This window comes from Oncorhynchus mykiss, chromosome 3 (genome assembly GCF_057628025.1).
Source record: "Oncorhynchus mykiss isolate SJ-2025 chromosome 3, ASM5762802v1, whole genome shotgun sequence".
Lineage (NCBI taxonomy): Eukaryota > Metazoa > Chordata > Actinopteri > Salmoniformes > Salmonidae > Oncorhynchus > Oncorhynchus mykiss.
This window is the reverse complement of record NC_143024.1, coordinates 82,733,934-82,755,288: the sequence shown is the minus strand read 5'-3', so window position 1 is coordinate 82,755,288 and position 21,355 is coordinate 82,733,934. Positions and strand designations below refer to the sequence as shown.

The 21,355-nt window shown below is 42.4% G+C and overlaps 2 protein-coding genes across 6 annotated transcripts in view; one reads left to right on the top strand and one right to left on the bottom strand.

Moving 5' to 3' along the window:
* cmss1 (cms1 ribosomal small subunit homolog) overlaps positions 1 to 21,355 on the top strand; it is a 62,296-nt gene that overhangs the window by 2,747 nt on the left and 38,194 nt on the right. The window lies entirely within an intron of this gene.
* LOC110520513 (filamin A-interacting protein 1-like) overlaps positions 4,845 to 21,355 on the bottom strand; it is a 43,289-nt gene continuing 26,778 nt past the window's right edge. For 2 of the 5 annotated variants that reach the window (XM_021597892.3, XM_090230280.1), the window contains one exon: positions 13,291 to 16,423. In XM_021597892.3, coding sequence (XP_021453567.3) covers positions 13,621 to 16,423 — 2,803 coding nt within the window. In that variant the 3' untranslated portion in view covers positions 13,291 to 13,620. Of the gene's footprint in view, positions 5,242 to 13,290; positions 16,424 to 18,354; positions 18,505 to 21,355 lie in introns of those variants that run through there. The other 3 variants (XM_021597891.3, XM_090230282.1, XM_090230281.1) reach the window with 3 other exon arrangements.

The following is a 21,355-nucleotide window of genomic DNA, read 5'->3' as shown; positions in this document are numbered from 1 at the left end:
GGTTAAAATGTCTGTGAGTATAACATAACTGATATGGCAGGCAAAACCCAGAGGAGGACAACACCCCCCCCCCCAAAAAAAAAAAATTGGCCTACCTCTATTTTCAATGGCTATCACTTATAAGGCCAAGTCCTCCCAGATTGCAGTTCCTAGGGCTTCCACTAGTTGTCAACAGTCTTTAGAAAGAGTGTCAGGCTGGTTTTTGAAAAAATGAGACCGAAATTGTAGGTTCTTCTAGGTGGCTGTAGTGTTTCCAAGCGTGTGGAAGAGAGCACGTTCTTTGGTATTTTTCACCGGTAAAGACAATAACTATTCTGTCTCAAATTGTATAGTTTATTTGCGTATTAGGGTACCTAAGGTTTGATTATAAATGTTGTTTGGAGAAGTTTATTAGTTTTGTATGAATTTTGATGGAGGGAAACTGGTTTACATTGTTGACTGAAGTGCCGCTAAACTGAGTTTTTATGGATATAAAGAAAGACATTATCGGACAAAAGGACCATTTGTGATGTAACTGGGACCTTTTGTAGTGCCAACAGAAGAAGATCATCAAAGGTAAGGCATTTTTTATATCGCTATTTCTGACTTTCGTGTCGCCCCTTCCTGGTTGAAATGTTTTTCATGTGTTTGTATGCGGGGCGCAGTCCTCAGATAATCGCATGGTTTACTTTCGCCGTAAAGCCTTTTTGAAATCTGACACAGCGGCTGGATTAACAAGAAGTTAGGCTTTATTTTGATGTATTACACCAGTGATTTTATGAAAGTTAAATATTTATAATACTCTAGTTTGAATTTCGCGCTCTGCAATTTCACAGGATATTGGCCAGGTGGGACGATACCGTCCCACCTGCCCATAACAAGTTAATTGTAGCTCTATAGTCTTTGTTCGTGTTGTTGGTCTTGGCTAGCTTAACCTTTTCACATGTGAGTTCCAAATATCTCTAACGATCGCCCCAGCGTGAGTTGTTTTATGCACAGGATGTCAGAATTCACTCACTGTTCCAAAATGTGATTGTTACCCAACAGGACAGTTAACACGCTCTGCCTGCTAATTATCTATAGGCTATGTTTCAATTTTTCAATTTCCACGTATTTTCTAATAAGTTTAATTTTTTAACTACAGTTTGAATTGAGGTGTGCTCCGCTTCCTTATTAATTCGCATAGAAGTAGCCTATTTCAGTGTTTCGGACGATTTATGTTTGAAGCTTTACTGAGCCGGACAAACCTCTCTCTTCCACGAGAGCCCAAGCACTTCACCAATGTTTCCCCCGACATTTGCACAGTCTTGCAGGAATTGGCATATTTTCTGGCTGGTGCTCGCATTGCCTTCCTTGTTGTTTTCCTTACAAATAATAACTTTGGACATGTGTGCGTTCCTATTTTTTTATTTTATTTAACCTTTTATTTAACTAGGCATGTCAGTTAAGAACAAATTATTATTTACAATGACAGCCTACCAAAAGGCAAAAGGTCTCCTGCGGGGATGGGGGCTGGGATTAAGAATATAGGACAAAACAAACATCATGACGAGACACCACAACACTACATAAAGAGAGACCTAAGACAACAACATAGCTGCAACGCATGTCAACACAGCATGGTAGAAACACAACATGGTAGCAACACAGCATGGTAGAAACACAGCATGGTAGAAACACAACATGGTAGAAACAGCATGGTAGAAACACAGCATGGTAGAAACACAGCATGGTAGAAACACAGCATGGTAGAAACACAGCATGGTAGAAACACAGCATGGTAGAAACACAACATGGTAGAAACACAACATGGTAGAAACACAGCATGGTAGAAACACAGCATGGTAGAAACACAGCATGGTAGAAACACAACATGGTAGAAACACAGCATGGTAGAAACACAACATGGTAGAAACACAGCATGGTAGAAACACAGCATGGTAGAAACACAGCATGGTAGAAACACAGCATGGTAGAAACACAACATGGTAGAAACACAACATGGTAGAAACACAGCATGGTAGAAACACAGCATGGTAGAATCACAACATGGTAGAAGAACAAAACATGGTACAAACATAATTGAGCACAGACAACAGCAAGAAGGTAGAGACAACAATGCATCACACAAAGCACCCACAACTGCCAGTAAGAGTGTTCATGATTGAGTCTTTGTCCAGTTTGAGTGTTTTTTTTTTCATCTTGTTCCAGTTGCTAGCTGCAGCGAACTGAAAGACGAGCGACCCAGGCATGCGTGTGCTTTGGGGACCTTTAGCAGAATGTGACTGGCAGAACGGGTGTTGTATGTGGAGGATGAAGGCTGCAGTAGGTATATCAGATAGAGGGGAGTGAGGCCTAAGAGGGTTTTATAAATAAGCATCAACCAGTGGGTCTTGCAACGAGAGATTACAGATTACCAATTTACAGAGGAGAATAGAGTGCAGTGATGTGTCCTATCAAAGTAAGGGCCTTATTTTCTGTATGTCGTGGTGATCCTACTGTAGCATACGTACGTATGTATGTATGTATGTATGTATGTATGTATGGATGGAGCATATTGTATTTACAGTTTTAGCCACATGTTTTCAAGCACTGGTGACAAATGATGCATTCCGAATATTGCATAGATTGTAATGGACACCTATGATGTGTGAAAAAGGTTGTACTGATTTATATTGAGATAATGCTATTTGCCATGTGTGGCTCCATGTTTGTTGACATTATACAATTAATTCTGGGTGTCATTTGAACGTCTGTCAGACCAAAGATGTTATAATGAGGTGAAGGGTAAACCTCTGGAAGGGAAGTGAATGATCATAGACGACACACCCCCCTTCAACATGCATACTGCAAACAGACCAAACTCATCTTGTCTCCTCTTATTATCCTTGGTTGACGGGAGAAAAAACACAAAAACATGGCGGAGCGCACAAACTACCCATCAGATTACTTTCAATTTCTAGAAAGTGTTTTACTAAATTATTTTTTATCAATTGTGAGCTCACCCATGATTAATTCTAAATAGTAACGGCTATTTGCTAATTCATATTGTGTTTTCTGACAGCCAGTTATCCAAATATGACTGCTTGTGTTACGTCAATCTTTCTTCAGTTAGAGCTAGGACTAATGTAGCCTACATTTTCGGGTTTGGATGATTGTGTATGCTATCTCTACTTCTGTGAATGTCTGAACATCGCATCCCAAAATAAACTGGTCGCATTCAGGACATAACTTCGCAAGGACTGTGTTTGTGCAAAATATTTCTATGAAAAAATAGTGTGGCAAGCTTAAATGCTGACTTGTGTCAATATAAACTGGATATTCTAAATAAGCGTTCTAATCACACCGGTTTGAGCGTACACTGCCACGACTTACCGTTCTTTATGCAGCTTCAATTGTCAAACAAAATTGGAAATTGTTGCTCCTCCATTGGTCATTTTCTTCCCGCATGTTTTGCAAGTTGAAATCCATTTTTTGTTGATACATTGTCATCTTTATATCCGAAAATAATAATTTGGGGTATCATCTTTCCAAGGGCTCCATCTGAACTCACCTACCGACGTTCCTCCACGCACTTTTTCTCAGCTGGCACAATTTGATTGGTTGCTGTCCGATTCAAACTGTAATCCATTAAATGAAGAGTTGATGCGCTGCACATGTATTTTAATAGCATCATTTTTAATATTTGGACTTGCGGAGGGTGTCTGGTCGAGTCATAAGGTACAAGTCATGAGTCATTGGGGTTGCAAGTCATCATATTTGTGACCCGAGCCCACACCTCCTAGTTATAAGTGAAATAATCTGTCTGTAAACAATTGTTGGAAAAATGACTTGTGTCATGCACAAAGTAGATGTCCTAACCGACTTGCCAAAACTATAGTTTGTTAACAAGAAATTTGTGGAGTGGTTGAAAAACGAGTTTTAATGACTCCAACCGAAGTGTGCCAACTTCCTACTTCAACCGTACTTGTCGAGTATGAACATGCTCCTACTTAGACAACTTTAAAGGTGCTACATATTTAGGGTTGTGTTGATAGTCAGTATGATTAAATTTAATATAGTGATTTTCTCCCTGTGTCTATATATTGTGATGTGCAAGAATATACCCTATTTGAGCTTTACCAATCAATCTTGCAGTATTATCAGTTGCGCTGTTTCAATATGTTGTACATTAATTAAATAAGCCTTATTTCTCCTTCCATACAAATATTATTTTAATGAGAATGCAACTATAATATTGTAAATAAGCACAAAAATTTCCCAGTCTGGAATGACTGTCATTAACGGCGCAAAACTATTATATCGGATATGGTGGTATTTGGAGTAACATATCATAGAAGAAGTCTCCCCAAATATCTCCCAACCCTACTACACATAGGAGTATTTTTTTTTAGCATTGTATTTTTTGCATAGTGTAGGGAATCATTGTACCATCAAATCACTGGGACATATCTTTTTACAGATGTTTGAAGCTGGTAGACTAAAACTACTTTTGGTTCAACAACTTGAAACAGCTGTAAAAAATATATTTTTTGTTATTGAAAATGTATGTCACAGTGATTTAGATGGTACAATGATTCTGTACACTATTCAGTGCTTGTTTTCACATATAAACTGAAATTGAGAAAACAGTGTAGAATTTTATCTACCAGAGCAGTTTCCACTAGATAGTACAGCCACAAAGTTTGATAACAGATGTCGCTCTGGCTGGAGAAATCAATAGGCGAATATCACAGCCAATCACAACACTGGCAGGTAAGTAACAGTGTGAAACACTATTAGCACCAGATATATTATGGATGTTTTCTGAAAATACAAAGTAGCACCTATAAAAGAGATTTTTAAATAGACCATCAGGAAATTGATAGATTGTGCCAATGGCATAATACATTCTTTATTGATTTACACAGCACTAGTGCAAGCATTTGGTTTCAAATATTATATCACCTACAATGTGTTATTTCCCTAGTTAGTAAAATAGGGAATTGTCTCAGATGTAGTTACATCTTTTCCATCTGCAATGTTCTGAACATTTCCCCTGAATTCACCCCAGCCGTGTCTATTGTGGTGCTCAGAATGTGGTGGGTTAGTTTCTCATGTTGAACACAGTCTGACCGTTCACTGTTTTCCCAGATTGCATGGCGGCGGCATGCGGCTGTCCTTTGCTCTGTCCAGTGTTAGTAGTGCTGTTTGTCCCTCTCGGCATACTGTAGCCTTTGGTTTGGGGATCCTGGTGGGGCCGGGCTTCAGAATTGCAGGAACCTGGCGAGTGGAAATAGAAACTTGTCAACAGGAGTCTTTCCTGATCAGTTACTCACACAAAACAGGGTTTCTGTTAGGACCGGCAATATTTTTCATTTACTGGACCCATGTGCGTTGGGTGCGCAGCCTGGTTAGGGCGTCCACCCACGGTGCTCAGAGTGACAGAAATCACATTTTAGAATATGGTAATTGATATGAACAGAACATGCAAGTCAAGGATGCAACGATGTGTGGTCCTTCTTGCCGAATTCGGATGTGCTCTTTAAACATAACTGTCCACATTTACGTTTCCTCAGCGAACAAGAGGAATAACAAACAGCAAGATTACTATGTCAATCTACTGTAGTAGAAAATATTAGGCTACATATTCTATTGGTCAGCTTGTTTGGTGAGTGCGAGCCTTTTCCAAACAGACTCTTTGACAGTTGTGGGATGATAGATACCAAATTCATAGGCTATTTTGAAGCAAGGCAAGACATGCATCATAACATATATTAAAATGTCCAGGCTTCGAACAATAATTGTTTTCAAAATGCATACTTCCTCCAGCTCATTGCAAAGTGGTGTATGACGCGCTGATGAAGCCTGCCTTCCGTTGGTGTTTGATGCTGCGTTCAAAACAACTCAAATCTGAAATCTCCGACTTCCAACTTCAGTTTGTTCAAGGCAACTGGGACAGAAAAAAATTGCTACTGGGTAAGGAAACTGAGGGAAAAAATTGTTTTGAACGGTCATCCAACTCGGAATTCCCACTCGGGAACTCGGGCCTCTTTCTAGAGCTCTGACTTTCCGACCTGAAGTTCGCTGAGGTCATGATTTGACCTCGTATTTTTCAGAGATCCCAGTTATCTTGAAAGCACCACAAGATGCTGCAGCATCCGCTCTTGCTCTGTCTGACAGATTTTCCACTCAGACACTATGCTGTATGTGTGTGATACATAACGGATATACTGTACAGGTGTCAATTTTATTCCACTAAATTATGCAAATTAACCTGTAGACCGATAAGCATGACCAGTCAAATTTATTTTCAACTGCTATTTCCATCCACGATTAGGCTAAAAAGCATTATTTTGCAATGGGATGTTTTCTTGGCCAGAGTCAACTTTATTTATCTGCTTTATTTGTGCACCAAACCCTGACACGCATACACACAGTCATGATGGTTTTTTCACTGATTGAAAATAGAAAAAACCCAGAGTCTCTCATTTTTTCCATTGCTTGACGTTGACAGTCTGTCAGTAGGGGTGCAGCTGAACCATTCTGGCTGCCATAGCTCTGACATCACCCACTAGCGCTGCCATTGTAGGGCTTTGCATCATCACACACTGCCAAAGCAGAGTTCAATCAGTATTTGATCTGATGCTTCGAAGACACCCAATAACTGTCACATCAAAATGACTGAGCACCTGAGGAAGCTCTTAAATTCGCTTCTTTGTCTATATCCATCTCCTTTACCCCCCCCCCCCCTCCATCTCCCTGTGTCTATATCCATCTCCTTTACCCCCCTCCATCTCCCTGTCTATATCCAACTCCTCTACCCCCTCCATCTCCCTGTGTCTATATCCATCTCCTTTAAATCAAATCAAATCAAATGTATTTATATAGCCCTTCGTACATCAGCTGATATCTCAAAGTGCTGTACAGAAACCCAGCCTAAAACCCCAAACAGCAAGCAATGCAGGTGTAGAAGCACGGTGGCTAGGAAAAACTCCCTAGAAAGGCCAAAACCTAGGAAGAAACCTAGAGAGGAACCAGGCTATGTGGGGTGGCCAGTCCTCTTCTGGCTGTGCCGGGTGGAGAATATAACAGAACATGGCCAAGATGTTCAAATGTTCATAAATGACCAGCATGGTCAAATAATAAGGCAGAACAGTTGAAACTGGAGCAGCAGCACGGGCAGGTGGACTGGGGACAGCAAGGAGTCATCATGTCAGGTTTACCCCCCTCCATCTCCCTGTGTTTATATCCATCTCTTTACCCCCCCCCCATCTCCCTGCGTCTATATCCAACTCCTCTACCCCCCTCCATCTCCCTGTGTCTATATCCATCTCCTTTATCCCCCCATCTCCCTGTGTCTATATCCATCTCATTTACCCCCCCATCTCCCTGTGTCTATATCCAACTCCTTTACATTTCACGTATAACCCTGTTTCTTGTCTGCATCGAAGTAGCGGTCCTTGTACCTAGCATCTAGCATGGTGGCAACACAGTAAAGAGGCTCAGAGAGAATGCCACCAAAAAACTTGTTCACAGCCTCAAGTACTTTTGTAAGTTTTAAACCCACGGTTTGTTGGCAGTTTTGATGAGCAGGTGTTTCAATGCCATGACAGAGGGTGTCACATCTGCTACAGACGCAGTTGATGAGCTTATTTCTCCAGTCAGTTGTTCAAATGGCACTAGGAGTGTGTTCATGTTTCAAACATGTTCTCAAATGCCATTGAAATGGCAGCAGCGGTATGAGAACTAGCACATTCTTGAGCATGTAATACAGCTTTCTTCTGTATGAAATCCTCGTCGACCCACTGTGCTGCCAGACTCCGCATGCTCATGGGGCTGACATCGCTGGTCCAAATATCAGTCCATAGCAAGTAGCATAATGAATTCTATTATTTTGGCGCTAATGGATTTCACCTTTTGAGTTGTCTCGCGGATAATTTCTTACTCTTTCAAATGACTGCTCAACTTGTTTAGTTGTTGGACGTGTGCGCTTAGTATTTTTCTGCTGTTGTTCTGTGTATCGATGTATTTTCCATGGTGTCGTTACGTTATATATGCACAGCAGCTTTGTCATCGGTTTTGCACATCGCCGTTAAACTAGACATCGGGCCGAGGTTGGCATTTTTTAGCGAATTTATTCCGATTCCGATATGCTCACCGATATATTGTGCATCCATAGTCAAAGATTTCTTTCTGCCACTGTGTACACTCTGTTTATTGCCAAATAGCATTCTAGTTTCCTATTATTATTATTTTTTTTTTGTTAATTCCTTCCAATGTGTCAAGTAATTATCTTTTTCTTTTCTCATGATTTTTGTTGGGTCTAATTGTGTTGCTGTCCTGGGGCTCTGTGGGTTCTGTTTGTGAACAGAGCCCCAGGATCAGCTAGCTTAGGGGACTCTTCTCCAGGTTCATCTCTCTGTAGGTGATGGCTTTGTTATGGAAGGTTTTGGAATCGTTACATTTCTGCACTGCATGCATTATTTAGTGTTTTACGTTAAGCGGAGGATATGTTTGGTGAATGCTTTGTCCCATTTTGTGAATTTTTGGTTGGTGAGCAGACCCCAGACCTCACATCAATAAAGGGAAATGGGTTCTATAACTGATTTGAAGTATTTTTAGCTTGACTTCAGATTCTAGTAGTGTGAGGCTGGGTGCAATGTCATGTTTTTCCCCCAACACCACTTTCCATCAATTTGTATAGCAGACCCTCATTCCAAATTGTTTCAAATGCTTTTTTGAATTCATCAAAGCATGAGAATACTTTGCGTTTGTTTGTCAATTAGGATGTGCACGGTGAATACGTGGTCTGTTTGATAAAAAGCCAATTTGACATTTGCTCAGTACATTGTTTTCGCTGAGGACATGTACAGACGTATCCTCCGTCTGCTATTAATGATAATGCAGAGGATTTTTCGAAGGTTGCCGTTGATGCATATCCCACTGTTATTGGGGTCAAATTTGTCTCCACTTTTGTGGATTGGGGTGATCAGTCCTTGGTTCCAAATATTGGGGAAGATGCCAGAGCTAAGGATGATGTTAAAGAGTTTAAGTATAGCCAATTGGAATTTGTGGTCTGTATATTTTATCATTTCATTGAGGATACCATCAACATCACAGGCCTTTTTGGGTTGGGAGGGTTTGTATTTAGTCCTGTAGTTCATTCAATGTAATTGGAGAATCCAGTGGGTTCTGGTTAGAAGTCGACCGATTATGATTTTCCACCGCCGATACGATTATTGGAAGACCAAAAACAACCGATACCGATTTAAAATAAATATATATATATATATATAAATTATTTTTTTTACAACAATACTTAATGAACACTTATTATAACGCAATATAATACATCAATAAAATATATTTAGCCTCAAATATATATTTTTTAATAATGGATTAAAAATAACAGATAAAATAACCGATAAATAAAAAATAATGAAACATGTTCAATTTCATTTAAATAATGCAAAAACACAGTGTTGGAGAAGAAAGTAAAAGTGCAATATGTGCCATGTATAAAAGTTAACGTTCCTTGCTCAGAACATGAGAACATATGAAAGCTGGTGGCTCCTTTTAACATGAGTCTTTAATATTCTGACTGACTGACTGAGTTTGTGGCTGTAAGGCCTCTGATGTATGGCCTGAGTTAAGGCATAATCGTTCCAAAATGTCATCAGGCCTGGTCACGGCCTCGCCAAGTGATATCATCAGCACTGGAAACGCTTCATCTATGTCAGGTTCTGTCTGTCTGCTCCTGATGGCTCCCAGCTAGTCTTCTCTCCTCTGGTGTTTATAATGGTAGGATTCAGCTTGTCACCATATATACAGGATACTGCATTAGAAGTCTGTTTCTCTGTTCTTCAGCTGAGTCTTTCTTTTCTTTTACATTTTGTACCTTTATTTAACTAGGCAAGTCAGTTAAGAACAAATTCTTATTTACGATGACGGCCTAGGCCGGCTTAACCATAACCCGGACCACGCTGGGCCAATTGTGCGCCACCGATTCAAACCAGGGTCTGTAGTGACGCCTCTAGCACTCAGACAACTGCACAACTCGGGGGCCCCTTTTCTTTGAAGCTTAAAAGTACTATTCCTTACTTCCCTCTGTAGAGTACGTATGCTCTGTGTCTGTCTCCGTCACAACTTTGTGTGTGCTTCTTATCCTTGACTATCTCGGCTTAGGCGATATGTTTGTTTGTGGTTGAATTGCTTGCCCAAATAAGGCTACAGACTCAGTTGATTTATTTTCACATTGGAACACTGATCCTCGAAATAGATCACGTTTGGGAAAAAATGTTACCATATAAAGTAGGCCTAACCTCATTGAGTACTCAGTTAAAGTTCCCCAGGTGCGGCCCCCCCTTCCCTTCATCTAGTCTACTACACAGTGCTGCTCCCCTTTGCTCTAGTCTACTACACAGTGCTGCTCCCCTTTGCTCTAGTCTACTACACAGTGCTGCTCCCCTTTTCTCTAGTCTACTACACAGTGCTGCTCCCCTTTGCTCTAGTCTACTACACAGTGATGTCCCCCTTTGCTCTAGTCTATTACACAGTGCTGTCCCTCTTTGCTCTAGTCTACTTCACAGTGCTGTCCCCCTTTGCTCTAGTCTTTTTCAGTGCTGTTCTCCTTTGCTCTAGTCTACTACACAGTGCTGCCCCTCTTTTGTTCTAGTCGACTTCACAGTGCTGTTCTCCTTTGCTCTAGTCTACTACACAGTGCTGCCCCCCTTTTGCTCTAGTCTACTACACAGTGCTGCTCCCCTTTGCTCTAGTCTACTACACAGTGCTGCTCCCCTTTGCTCTAGTCTACTACACAGTGCTGTTCTCCTTTGCTCTAGTCTACTACACAGTGCTGCCCCCCTTTGCTCTAGTCTACTACACAGTGTTGCCCTTTGCTCTAGTCTACTTCACAGTGCTGTTCCCCTTTGCTCTAGTCTACTACACAGTGCTTTTTATCTGAGCTGAGATTTCCTGTGTATCATTGGATATGACTGCAGCCGCCACACTTACACACGGGCCTACAGAGAATACACGCATATGCTCATGCTGGGGTTGTGGTGTGGTAGAGATGAATTGGTGATGACATCAGCCTGTGAATCTCACTGATCCAAGCACATATGTTGGAATTTACTGCTGTTTTTTTCTGTCCCATTAATCCCTATTGGTTTGTGAGCCTCTTAACACAGAGGATGGTAAAATCCTTTGTGTTAAAAATCAATTCTGACACTTTTCAACCTCATTCATCATCTCTAGCACCAAACCAGTGTCTACGTATGTGAAAACAGCACATTTATATGATCTGTGGTTAAAAAGATAAGAAGAAAGTCCTAAAAAAAATGCTTCTGTGACGTCACAGGGTAGGATTAAAAGTAAAAGACGGTGATTTTCAAAACCTGAAAGTTGTTTCTAGCCCAAGGGAGGGGATTTTCTTGCTCCCTACACCACCTCTAATGTCAGTGTTTGAAAATAACAGTATAAAAAATGTCATTGGGTATAACTTTTTAGTGAATTTTTTTCCTAGAAAACTTAAATGTACTGTTATCACATTTATTGACACAGGTATTGTGCTGTAGATAATGCAAAATGAGGTTGAAAAGTTGTGGATTTGATCTTTTAGGTCTCAGTGAGTATTAAAATTGAGAGCATTAAAAACGATATCCAACTTCCAATTGCTATTTTCAACCATTTCGGAGTTACAATGACCACGTTTACATGCGCTCAGTATTCTTAATAGTAACTCATATCACTCTTCAGGTCTTATTTGGGGTACGCTGTTTACATGCACCTCTTGATATCCCACCCGCAAGTATCCCTATAGTCATGAATAAACAGAATATTCCTCATTTAAGTTCATATGAGTTAAATGGAATAGTAACTGAAATATGGAGGCCTACAACCTCTCACATGAAGCATAATATAATATTAACTCCTGCAGAATATTGCATTTCTTGCAGTAACATTATAGAATAAAATGTCATTTTGTCTTGGGAACAGAAGTGGAGAAATTATTTATTTCAGCGTCTCTTGAGAAAATGTGAATGTGTCTGTAATGTGTTGTCTTTGACAGTAATGCAAGTAGACAGTATTTCAACAGCACAAACAACCTGGTCTCAGAGCATTTTGTATTATTCTGTAAGTAAATCAGGGACACTCCATTTCGTATGATATGTTACAAATTACAAATCATTATTACATTTTATGAATGTGCAAAATGTACAATATGTTACGAATTCTAGGTAGCTGGCTAATGTTAGCTGGGTTAGGGGTTAGGGTTAAGTTTAACATGCAAAGTAGCTATAAAGTAGTTAAAGTTGCTAATTAACTAAAATGCTAAAGTTGTCCGTGATGAGATTCAAAACAGAACTTTACCGGTGTTAACTACATTACTAATGCATTCATTCTATCAATTAAGACGTTCTGGTGAGCACCACTATATTTAGTCTCAAAGGGCAACAGGTTGTGACAGAAGAGAAGCTGCATGTATCTAACTACAGTTGACAAACAATAGTCTACCAAATGTTGGAAATCATACATTTCCCTACCAAATATCCAAAATTATCAGCAGAACGTTGTCTAAATTATGGGTGAAAGTAGCCAGTAGTCTATACGGTCCAGTATGGAGGATCAGCAAAATACATGATTATGGAATTATAATGGTGGATGGAACTGTGCAGGTAGCCTAGTTTTGAAGTGATTTGTTTGTCATCCATGATATGCAAAACTGAGCCTGCGTAGACCGCAGTAAATGGGATAAGATGTTTACATGCCACAATATCCCGTCCAAGATCCGCATATCCCAGGCATCTTATCCGGGTTTAATAACTCATCAAAAGGGAACCATTGTGCTCTCCCAGAAGCTTAGCTGGTGCGTGAAACACGCAAATTTATCCCGCGGGTTTTTCATAACCCTTTTTCTCCACAATTTCAATCTTGTCTCATCGTTGCAACTCCCCAAAGGGCTTGGGAGGTGAACCCTACGGGACTCCCGATCACGGCCGGTTGTGATACAGCCCAGGATTGAATCCGGGTCTGTAGTGACGCCTCTAGCACTTCAATGCAGTGCTTTAACCGCTGCGCTACTCGGGATGCCCCAGGATGTGATGTTTTTTATATGTGTCAACTCAAAAACGGGAGACTTAAGTATCCTGATTAATAGTGGGATATTGGTGCACAAGTATTTCACAGTGAATGAGACTCATCAGAAAAATATAAAGCCTAATTAACAAACGTGTTTAGCCTAAGTAATATAAATATAAAATACATCCTATTGTAGACTTATAGTCAAATATTAATTAGGAAATGGCCTTTAGTAAATGGACAACAGGGGAAACAACAAACGTTTTTAATGGTTAAATGTAACAAGGTATAGGGAATTATTAAATGCACATATCAGAAATGTGGGAGGCTATATTTGTAAGTAGTAGTCTTGAATAGATTTAGCTGACCATTTCACATTCAGTGCAGGTGTGAGTCCAGACAGGATTAGATAAGTGCATTCTCATGCACACAGTTATGTAACAATACACTTATTATGATGATGATGTGGCTGTTCAGACAGGCTGGTTAGGGCTGATTCTCTGTTGCTTTTCTGGTGAAAGGGACTCAGGGTTGGGTAAGGGAAGCTAGGTCACTAGAGGCTGGATGGAGGTGGGCGTTTCAATCATAAGGGCAACTTACTGTAATGTATGAGGGTCGTGCGACAGGGGTGTTGGCAGGGGTTATGGTGATGCTACTGGTGATCTTGCTGCCGCCTTTGATGTGGCAGCCATTGGTCAGTACTGGCGTCCTTGGTTCCTGTCCGGGGGTGTGGTACGGTCCCCCAGACTGGCTCTGAGTTATACCGTTAATCGACTGGATATAGGGGCTCCCAAGATGGATGTGGATCTTGTTGTCCTCTGTGGTGATGACGCTGGGACCAGTGCTGTTAGACCTCTGGAGCTGCCAACCGTTCCGCCTCTCCGGGCTCACACGAAACATGGCTTGACCTATGACCTCACTGGATTCAAGCGATCCAGTACTGACTGTTACCATCTGGATGGGAGAGCCGGTGTAGTCAGGTGACGCTGACCTGGAGGAGTCTGGGGAGTTTACAGTGATGGGGGTCATGGTGAGAGGGGAGAGGGCTCTTTCAGGGCTGCCAAATCCCTCTGGGGGCAGGGAGCTCTTTGTTCTGGCCACTGGGGAGATGGCAGTGTTTGGGATGATGGTGAATCTCTGTTTTGGTGGGGCTCCGCTGGTGGGGATAACTGCGGTGCTGGTATAGGATGTGGTATTGTCGGCGGTGGGGCTGCTGATCTCCAGTGTGGCCGTGTTGTGCCCATGGTCCGGCGTTACCTTGATGTGTAAGGACTGCCCCGGGGTGTGTGCAAGCGTCACATCTCCTTTCTGGACAAAGTTACCCTGTAACAATTTGCCGTTAATGGTATAGGGGTTGTCCTTGTCGTTAGGTGAAAGTTTGCTGAATGGCCTCACATTACTGTTTTGGTGGTTCAAGCTTTCAATGCTTGTTAGCGGAGGCGAGTTGCACTTAAGGTCAAGATCCTCGTTTTGATTTGGGTCCTCTCCATCGATCTCCTCATACAGTTTACAGCTGAGCGCCAGCGGAGTCAGGCTCTTGTAGTCAGGTGGCAGGGTGTCTGCGGGCTCCGTCTGCACCTCCTTGGTGGACAGGTGGAGGTCTAAGAAGCGTCGACCAGTCATGCCGGGCCGGAGGCTCTTGCTGACTCGCCGGTACCTGTCCAGCTCATGGGTCAGTCCCTCCATCTCTCTGGCCAGCTCCCTGTTCCTGACCTCCTGCTGGGTCAGCCTCTTCTGCAGGGTAGAGCTGTCCATTTGCACTCGACAGATGGAATCCTCCGTCCCCATCAGCCACTGGACCTTCTCCTTGAGAGCCTCCACCTCCCTTTTGAGGAGGACAGACCTGACCTGCTCCTCCTGAAGTCGACTGAGGAGGAGGTGCTCCTGGTTTTTCTCCTTCTTCTCTGCCAGCTGGTACTTAGAGACCTCCTTCCTGGACTCCTCCAGCTCCACTGCCAGGGCCCTGGCTCTCTCCTGCTCCTTGAACCACCTCATCTCCAGGGAATCAAAGTCCTCCTCAGCCTTCATCAGCTCACCCTCCACCACTCCCTTCTGCATGAGTCTCCTGCTCAGTCTGTCTACCTCCTGGGTGAGTTCTTTGACTTTATTCTCTTCTTGTTGGTAGCAGTGGTTAGTGTTGTCCAGTACGGGGATCTTGACTTCTCGACAGAACTCCCCCCCTTTGACCTCCAGGACCTGAATTATCTTTTTCATGGTGCGAACTTTGCTCTGCAGACCCCCGCTCCTGTCCTCCTCTGCCCTCAGCCTCAACCGCAGCTCGTCCCGGTCTTTTGCCACTCTCTGAATCCTCTCCTCTAGCTCTGCTTTAGACCTCAGTGCCTTGCGGCTCTCCTCAATGAGTTTCTCTGTGGCTGTCGACACGCTGTCACGCTCAGCCTGCAATTTCCCATCCTTCTTCTCCAGGAGTTTCTCTTCTGTTTGCTTGACTCTCTCGGCCATGTTCTTCCTCTCTTCAACCAACACCACTGTGAGTGTTCTCAACTTGGCAAAGTCCAGTCTTAATGCCCCCTCTGATCTTTCCAGCTGGCCCTCGATGACTTCCAGTTCCCTCACCCGCACCTTGAGGGTATTCAGCTCTCCAGACAGCTGCTTGGTGCTGGCCCTCTCCTTCTCCAGGCTTCCCTTCAGTGCACTGCACTCCTGCCTGCTTTTTCCCAGAGCCGCCTCCAGTCTGTCCAGGTCACTGATCCGATCATTCAGCTTGTCCACCTCGGCCTTCAGGCTTCGGCTCTGACTGGACTCCCTCCCTAGTTTGCGGTCTAGGTCCCGGCATTGGTCTCCCATGCGGATCAGCTCCTCGTCGTTTCCTTCCATCTCCACCACTCTCCTCCTCAGCTGTTCCACTTCTGAGAGCAAGCCAGAGGTTGTTGTGCACCCTTCTCCCCTATGGCTTAGCCTATCCCTCAGCTCCTGCAGCTCCTCCTCTGCCCTCTTGAGGGCGCTCCTTGTCCCCTCCAACTCATCCAGCTGTCGGCTGAGGGCGGCCAACCGCTGACGCAGCTGTCGGTTCTGGGCATCCTCATTGGCCAGTTTGGCCATCATGGCTTCCTGGTTGAGGTGGAAGTGGGAAGCTTGTTCGCGTAACTCTGCTTCCAAGCGAATTACTTTAAGCTCCTGCTCCTTTGCCCTGGAATGGATGGAGTTTAGCTCCTGTTGGGCGTGGCCGTCAATGTCCGTCAGTTCCTGGACACGTTTGCTCTGCTGTGAAAGCTGATCTGTAAGGCGTTGCTGCTCGTCAATGACCAACAATGCAAAAGACTTGAGTTTAGTCAGCTCTTCCTTTAAAGCAGAGACCTCTTTCTCGCTCTTTTCCTCCTTTCTTTCCCTATAGGCTTTCTCCTGGATGAGCAGCAGCTTCAGCCTGTAGAAGAGGGAGACAAACAAAATGTTGTTTATATTGAAAGGTGTGGTTTAACTTAGTGATGTAGGCTAACATATTTAAAAGTCTACAACTAGACTTCTGTTCAAGGTTTACGAGCCTTTACATTCAATTAAGACATGCAATGGCTGCCTGCATTTGTCTCTGAATGCAATGTTTTCCAATGTGGAAGTCCGCCCACACTCTTTTCCCTCTGTCTACTACAGTACACTACTGAGCTGGTGAGCTAACGTTCAGACAGGAAATGTACCATGTCCTTGACGGAGACATAATTTTCTCCCTGTTCCCTGGCCTTCCGTGCTCTCTCTAGGATCAAACTCTGTTCCTAGATGGACAACTGCGTGTTATCCATCTAATTTTCCTCCGGCCTCCACAGCCCTGTCCCGCCGTGTTTACAAGGACGTTTTGACTGGCATCACAGATGGTGCTTGGTCAGGGAGCAGTTGGATAATTAAGGGGTTCCTCTACCCCTTAGTACCCTCTCTACTGCATCTTGTCCCGCCCGTGTACCTACTCTGATAGGAATTCTCCCTTGTTCCAAAGGCAATTACAGACTGGCTACATTTACAAAGTCCTCCAGGTTTCACCATACACATCGGCATAAACATGTTACACATAAATACACGCACTTTACACATACATGCACAGACACACACACTGACATTAGCATGCACAAAGCTGATGCAAGTTGACATTTTTTTAAACATTAATTTCATATTAATTTTCTGTGTTGTGGTTACAGATGCCTATAGGGTTTCTATAGGGCTAGCGTGCGGAGTTACATCATTGAGGAGTTCTGACGTTTTCTGTGAGCTCTTGCATTGATGTATTATGTTTGATTAATTTGCAATGCAATTTAGTAGTTTTATTTTCTCTAAATATTTGGGGTTGTTTTTATGAGCATTTTCTTGGCATGTCATAAGTTTAACGACAGTACAGAAATGCTAATGAGCTTGATAACTGTCAGTACTCAATGGGGATTTTCTTACACACACACAGGCCCAAAACAGCCTAATTCTACAGTAGCTAGACAAACTGGTCACAAAGTTTACCCTTCATTTTGAACTTTTACAGGATTCCTTCATGGAAAAACTGAATGCTGTTCTCTATTAGTGCTATTTAACTTAATACGTTTCGACTTGGCACATCTTCTCACTGAAAATTCCCAAATGATTTATCACCAACATGGTTGGGAATGCTGTAAAATCCATGCCGGGAGTGCTGTGGGAAATGTGAACTGAGTTTGGGATTAGCTCATCGCTCTACCGGTAAATGTGATCAGTGATAGTAACCATACTCAACATTTTGTGTGTCTGTGTGTGAATATGTAGGCTAATGTAGCCTATCATTTCTAGTAATATCAATGAAGAGGAATATTTGATCATGATTTAGCTGCTGTATTACTGTTAGAGGCTACCTTTTCTCTAGACTGGTTGTCTTTTTTCCTAGACTTGTCTGATAAGTCAAATGTATGGGTGCAATTTAATTTGAGTGTTTGACAAATACTTTGAGCCTAATTTAGCATGTTGCCATTATTTTGTGTCATAAATCTAGGCTATGTGTAAGCTAGGTAGCCTAGTGGTTAGAGAGTTGGACTAGTAACCGGAAAAGTTGCAAGTTCAAACCCCCGAGCTGACAAGGTACTAATCTGTCGTTCTGCCCCTGAACAGGCAGTTAACCCACTGTTCCTAGGCCGTCATTGAAAATAAGAATTTGTTCTTAACTGACTTGCCTAGTTAAATAAAGGTAAAATTAAAAAAATAAGAGCAGAACTAAATCTATCACTGGATAGCTAAATCATTACTTGCAATTTTAGGAGGAATTTGCGGAACCTAAAAGTAGGCTAAACCATTTCACACACTAAAGGGACTATTCTGTAGCATTTTCCTTAGTTCATCTGGGTTTCTTCCTACCTTATCTGTAAAGTCTCTCGGATCAATTCCTATTCCCTCAGCTCACCCACCTCTCCTTCCCGGCGTTCCTCGCAATGTGGGCATTCCAGGCAGAAAACTAACATTATGAGACGTGTTCTCAACACACTCCCAGCCAGACAGCACAGCCCTACAGCACATTACATCATCAACAAGACCTTATAAGGGGCTCTGACTGTGTGTGTGTGTGTGTGCATTTTGAAAGATGTGTGTTTGTCATGTTTGTTACTTTTTTTATCGCTGTATTCAAACATATATATTTGTGTGTTGGATATCAGCCCATTCCAGATGAGGTCATGTTGCAGCCATGCCAGAGGCTGAAGGGAAGGACCGAGGAAGAGCGTGTACTCCGAGAGAGAATGAATGATAGAAGAGGGAGCTCACACTCCATCTCAGTTCTAACAAGTTACTTGGCAACGGTCACATTAGTGTAGAGTACAGTAAGGACAGTGCTGTGTGTGTGGAGCTACACGTTTGTGCTAGCCGCAGAGCCTGATAACCTGACTGAGGAAGGACATCATCATAGGTCTGCAATCACGTGTGTGTGTGTGTGTGTGTGTGTGGGTATGGTCTCTTTCTCTCCATCACCCTCTCTTTCTAATATATGGGACAGATGCATTGTGAGGCCTATGGCAGCGCTAATCCAAAAAAGGTGTTCTATAAGTGTACAGATGCTTTCTCCTCAGGGACCCTGGCCGAGGAACAACACGCACGTGTACAAAAAAAAATACACTGCGCACACCACACACAGTACCAGTCAAAAGTTTGGACACCTACTCATTCAAGGGTTCTTCTTTATTTTTACCATTTTTGACATTGTAGAATAATAGCGAAGACATTAAAACAAAGAAATAACACACATGGAATTATGTAGTAACCAAAGAACTGTTAACCAAATCAAAATATATTTGAGATTCTTCAAGTAGCCACCCTTTCCCTTGATGACAGCTTTGCACACTCTTGGAATTCTCTCAACCAGCTTCACCTGGAATGCTTTTCCAACAGTCTAGAAGAAGTTCCCACATATGCTGAGCACTTGTTGTCTGCTTTTCCTTCACTCTACAGTCAAACTCATCCCAAACCATCTCAATTGGGTTGAAGTCGGGTGATTCTGGAGGCCAGGTCATCTGATGCAGCACTCCATCACTCTTCTTCTTGGTCAAATAGCCCTTACACAGCCTAGAGGTGTGTTGGGTCATTGTCCTGTTGAAAACAAATGATAGTCCCACTAAACGCAAACCAGGTGAGATGGCGTATCGCTGCAGAATGCTGTGGTAGCCATGCTGGTTAAGTGTGCCTTGAATTCTAAATAAATCATAGACAGTGTCACCAGTAAAGCACCATCACACCTCCTCCATGCTTCACGGTGGGAACCACACATGTGGAGATCATCCTTTCACCTACTCTGCGTCTCACAAAGACACAGCAGTTGGAACCAAAAATCTCACATTTGGACTAGCCAGACCAAAGGACAGATTTCCACTGATCTAATGTCCGTTGCTCGTTTTTTTTGGCCCAAGCAAGTCTCTTCTTCTTATTGGTGTCCTTCAGTAGAGGTTTCTTTGCAGCAATTCAACCATGAATGGTCTGCCTAACCACTAGGCAGGGTAGCCTAGTGGTTAGAGCATTGGACTAGTAACCGAAAGGTTGAAAGTTCAAGGTACAAATCTATCGTTCTGCCCCTGAACATGCAGTTACCCCACTGTTCATAGGCCGTCATTGAAAATAAGAATTTGTTCTTAACTGACTTGCCTAGTTAAATAAAGGTAAAATAAAAAAAATCACGCAGTCTCCTCAACAGTTGAGGTTGAGATGTCTGTTACTTGAAGTCTGAAGCATTTATTTGGGCTGCAATTTGTGAGGCTAGTAACTCTAATGAACTTATCCTCTGCAGCAGAGGTAACTTCCTTTTCCTGTGTCGGTCCTCATGAGAGCCAGTTTCATCATGGCACTTGATGGTTTTTGCGACTGCACTTGAAGAAACTTTCAAAGTTTTTGAAATGTTCTGGATTGACTGACCTTCGTGTCTTAAAGTAATGATGGACTGTCGTTTCTCTTTGCTTATTTTAGCTGTTCTTGCCATAATACGGACTTGGTCTTTTATCGAATAGGGCTATCTTCTGTATACCACCCCTACCATGTCACAACACAACTGATTGGCTCAAATGCAAATTAACTTTTAACAAATGCAAATTAACTTTTATGAATGCACACCTGTTAATTGAAATGCATTCCAAGTGACTACCTTATGAAGCTGGTTGAGAGAATGCCAAGTTTGCAAAGCTGTCATCAAGGCAAGGGGTGTCTACTTTGAAGAACCTCATATAAAATATATTTTGATTTAACTATTTTTTTTTGGTTATTACACGATTCCATATGTGTTATTTCATTGTTTTGACGTCTTCACTATTATTCTATAATGTAGGAAGTTGTAAAAAAAAATAAAGAAAACCCTTGAATAAGTGTGTCCAAACTTTTGACTGGTACATACACTGAGTGTACAAAACATTAGGAACACCTTTCTAATATTGAGTTGCACCCCACCCCCCTTTTGCCCTCAGAACAGCTTCTTCGTCAGTGCATGGACTACAAGGTGTCAAAAGTATTCCACAGGGATACTGGCCCATGTTGACTCCAATCCTTTTCACAGTTGTCAAGTTGGCAGGATGTCCTTTGGGTGGTGGACCATTCTTGATACACATGGGAAACTGTTGAGCATGTAATACCCAGCAGCGTTGCAGTTCTTGACACAATCCAACTGGTGCTTCTGGCACCTATTACCATACCCCTTTTCAAACACACTTAAGTATTTTTTTTGTCTTGCCCATTCACCCTCTGAATGGCACACACGAACAATTCATTTCTCAAGGCTTAAAAATCATTTTTTCAATTGTCTTCTCCATGTTCACTGATTCGAAGTGGATTTAACAATAAAGGATCATAGCTTTCACCTGGATTCACCTGGTCGACCCTTGTCATGGAT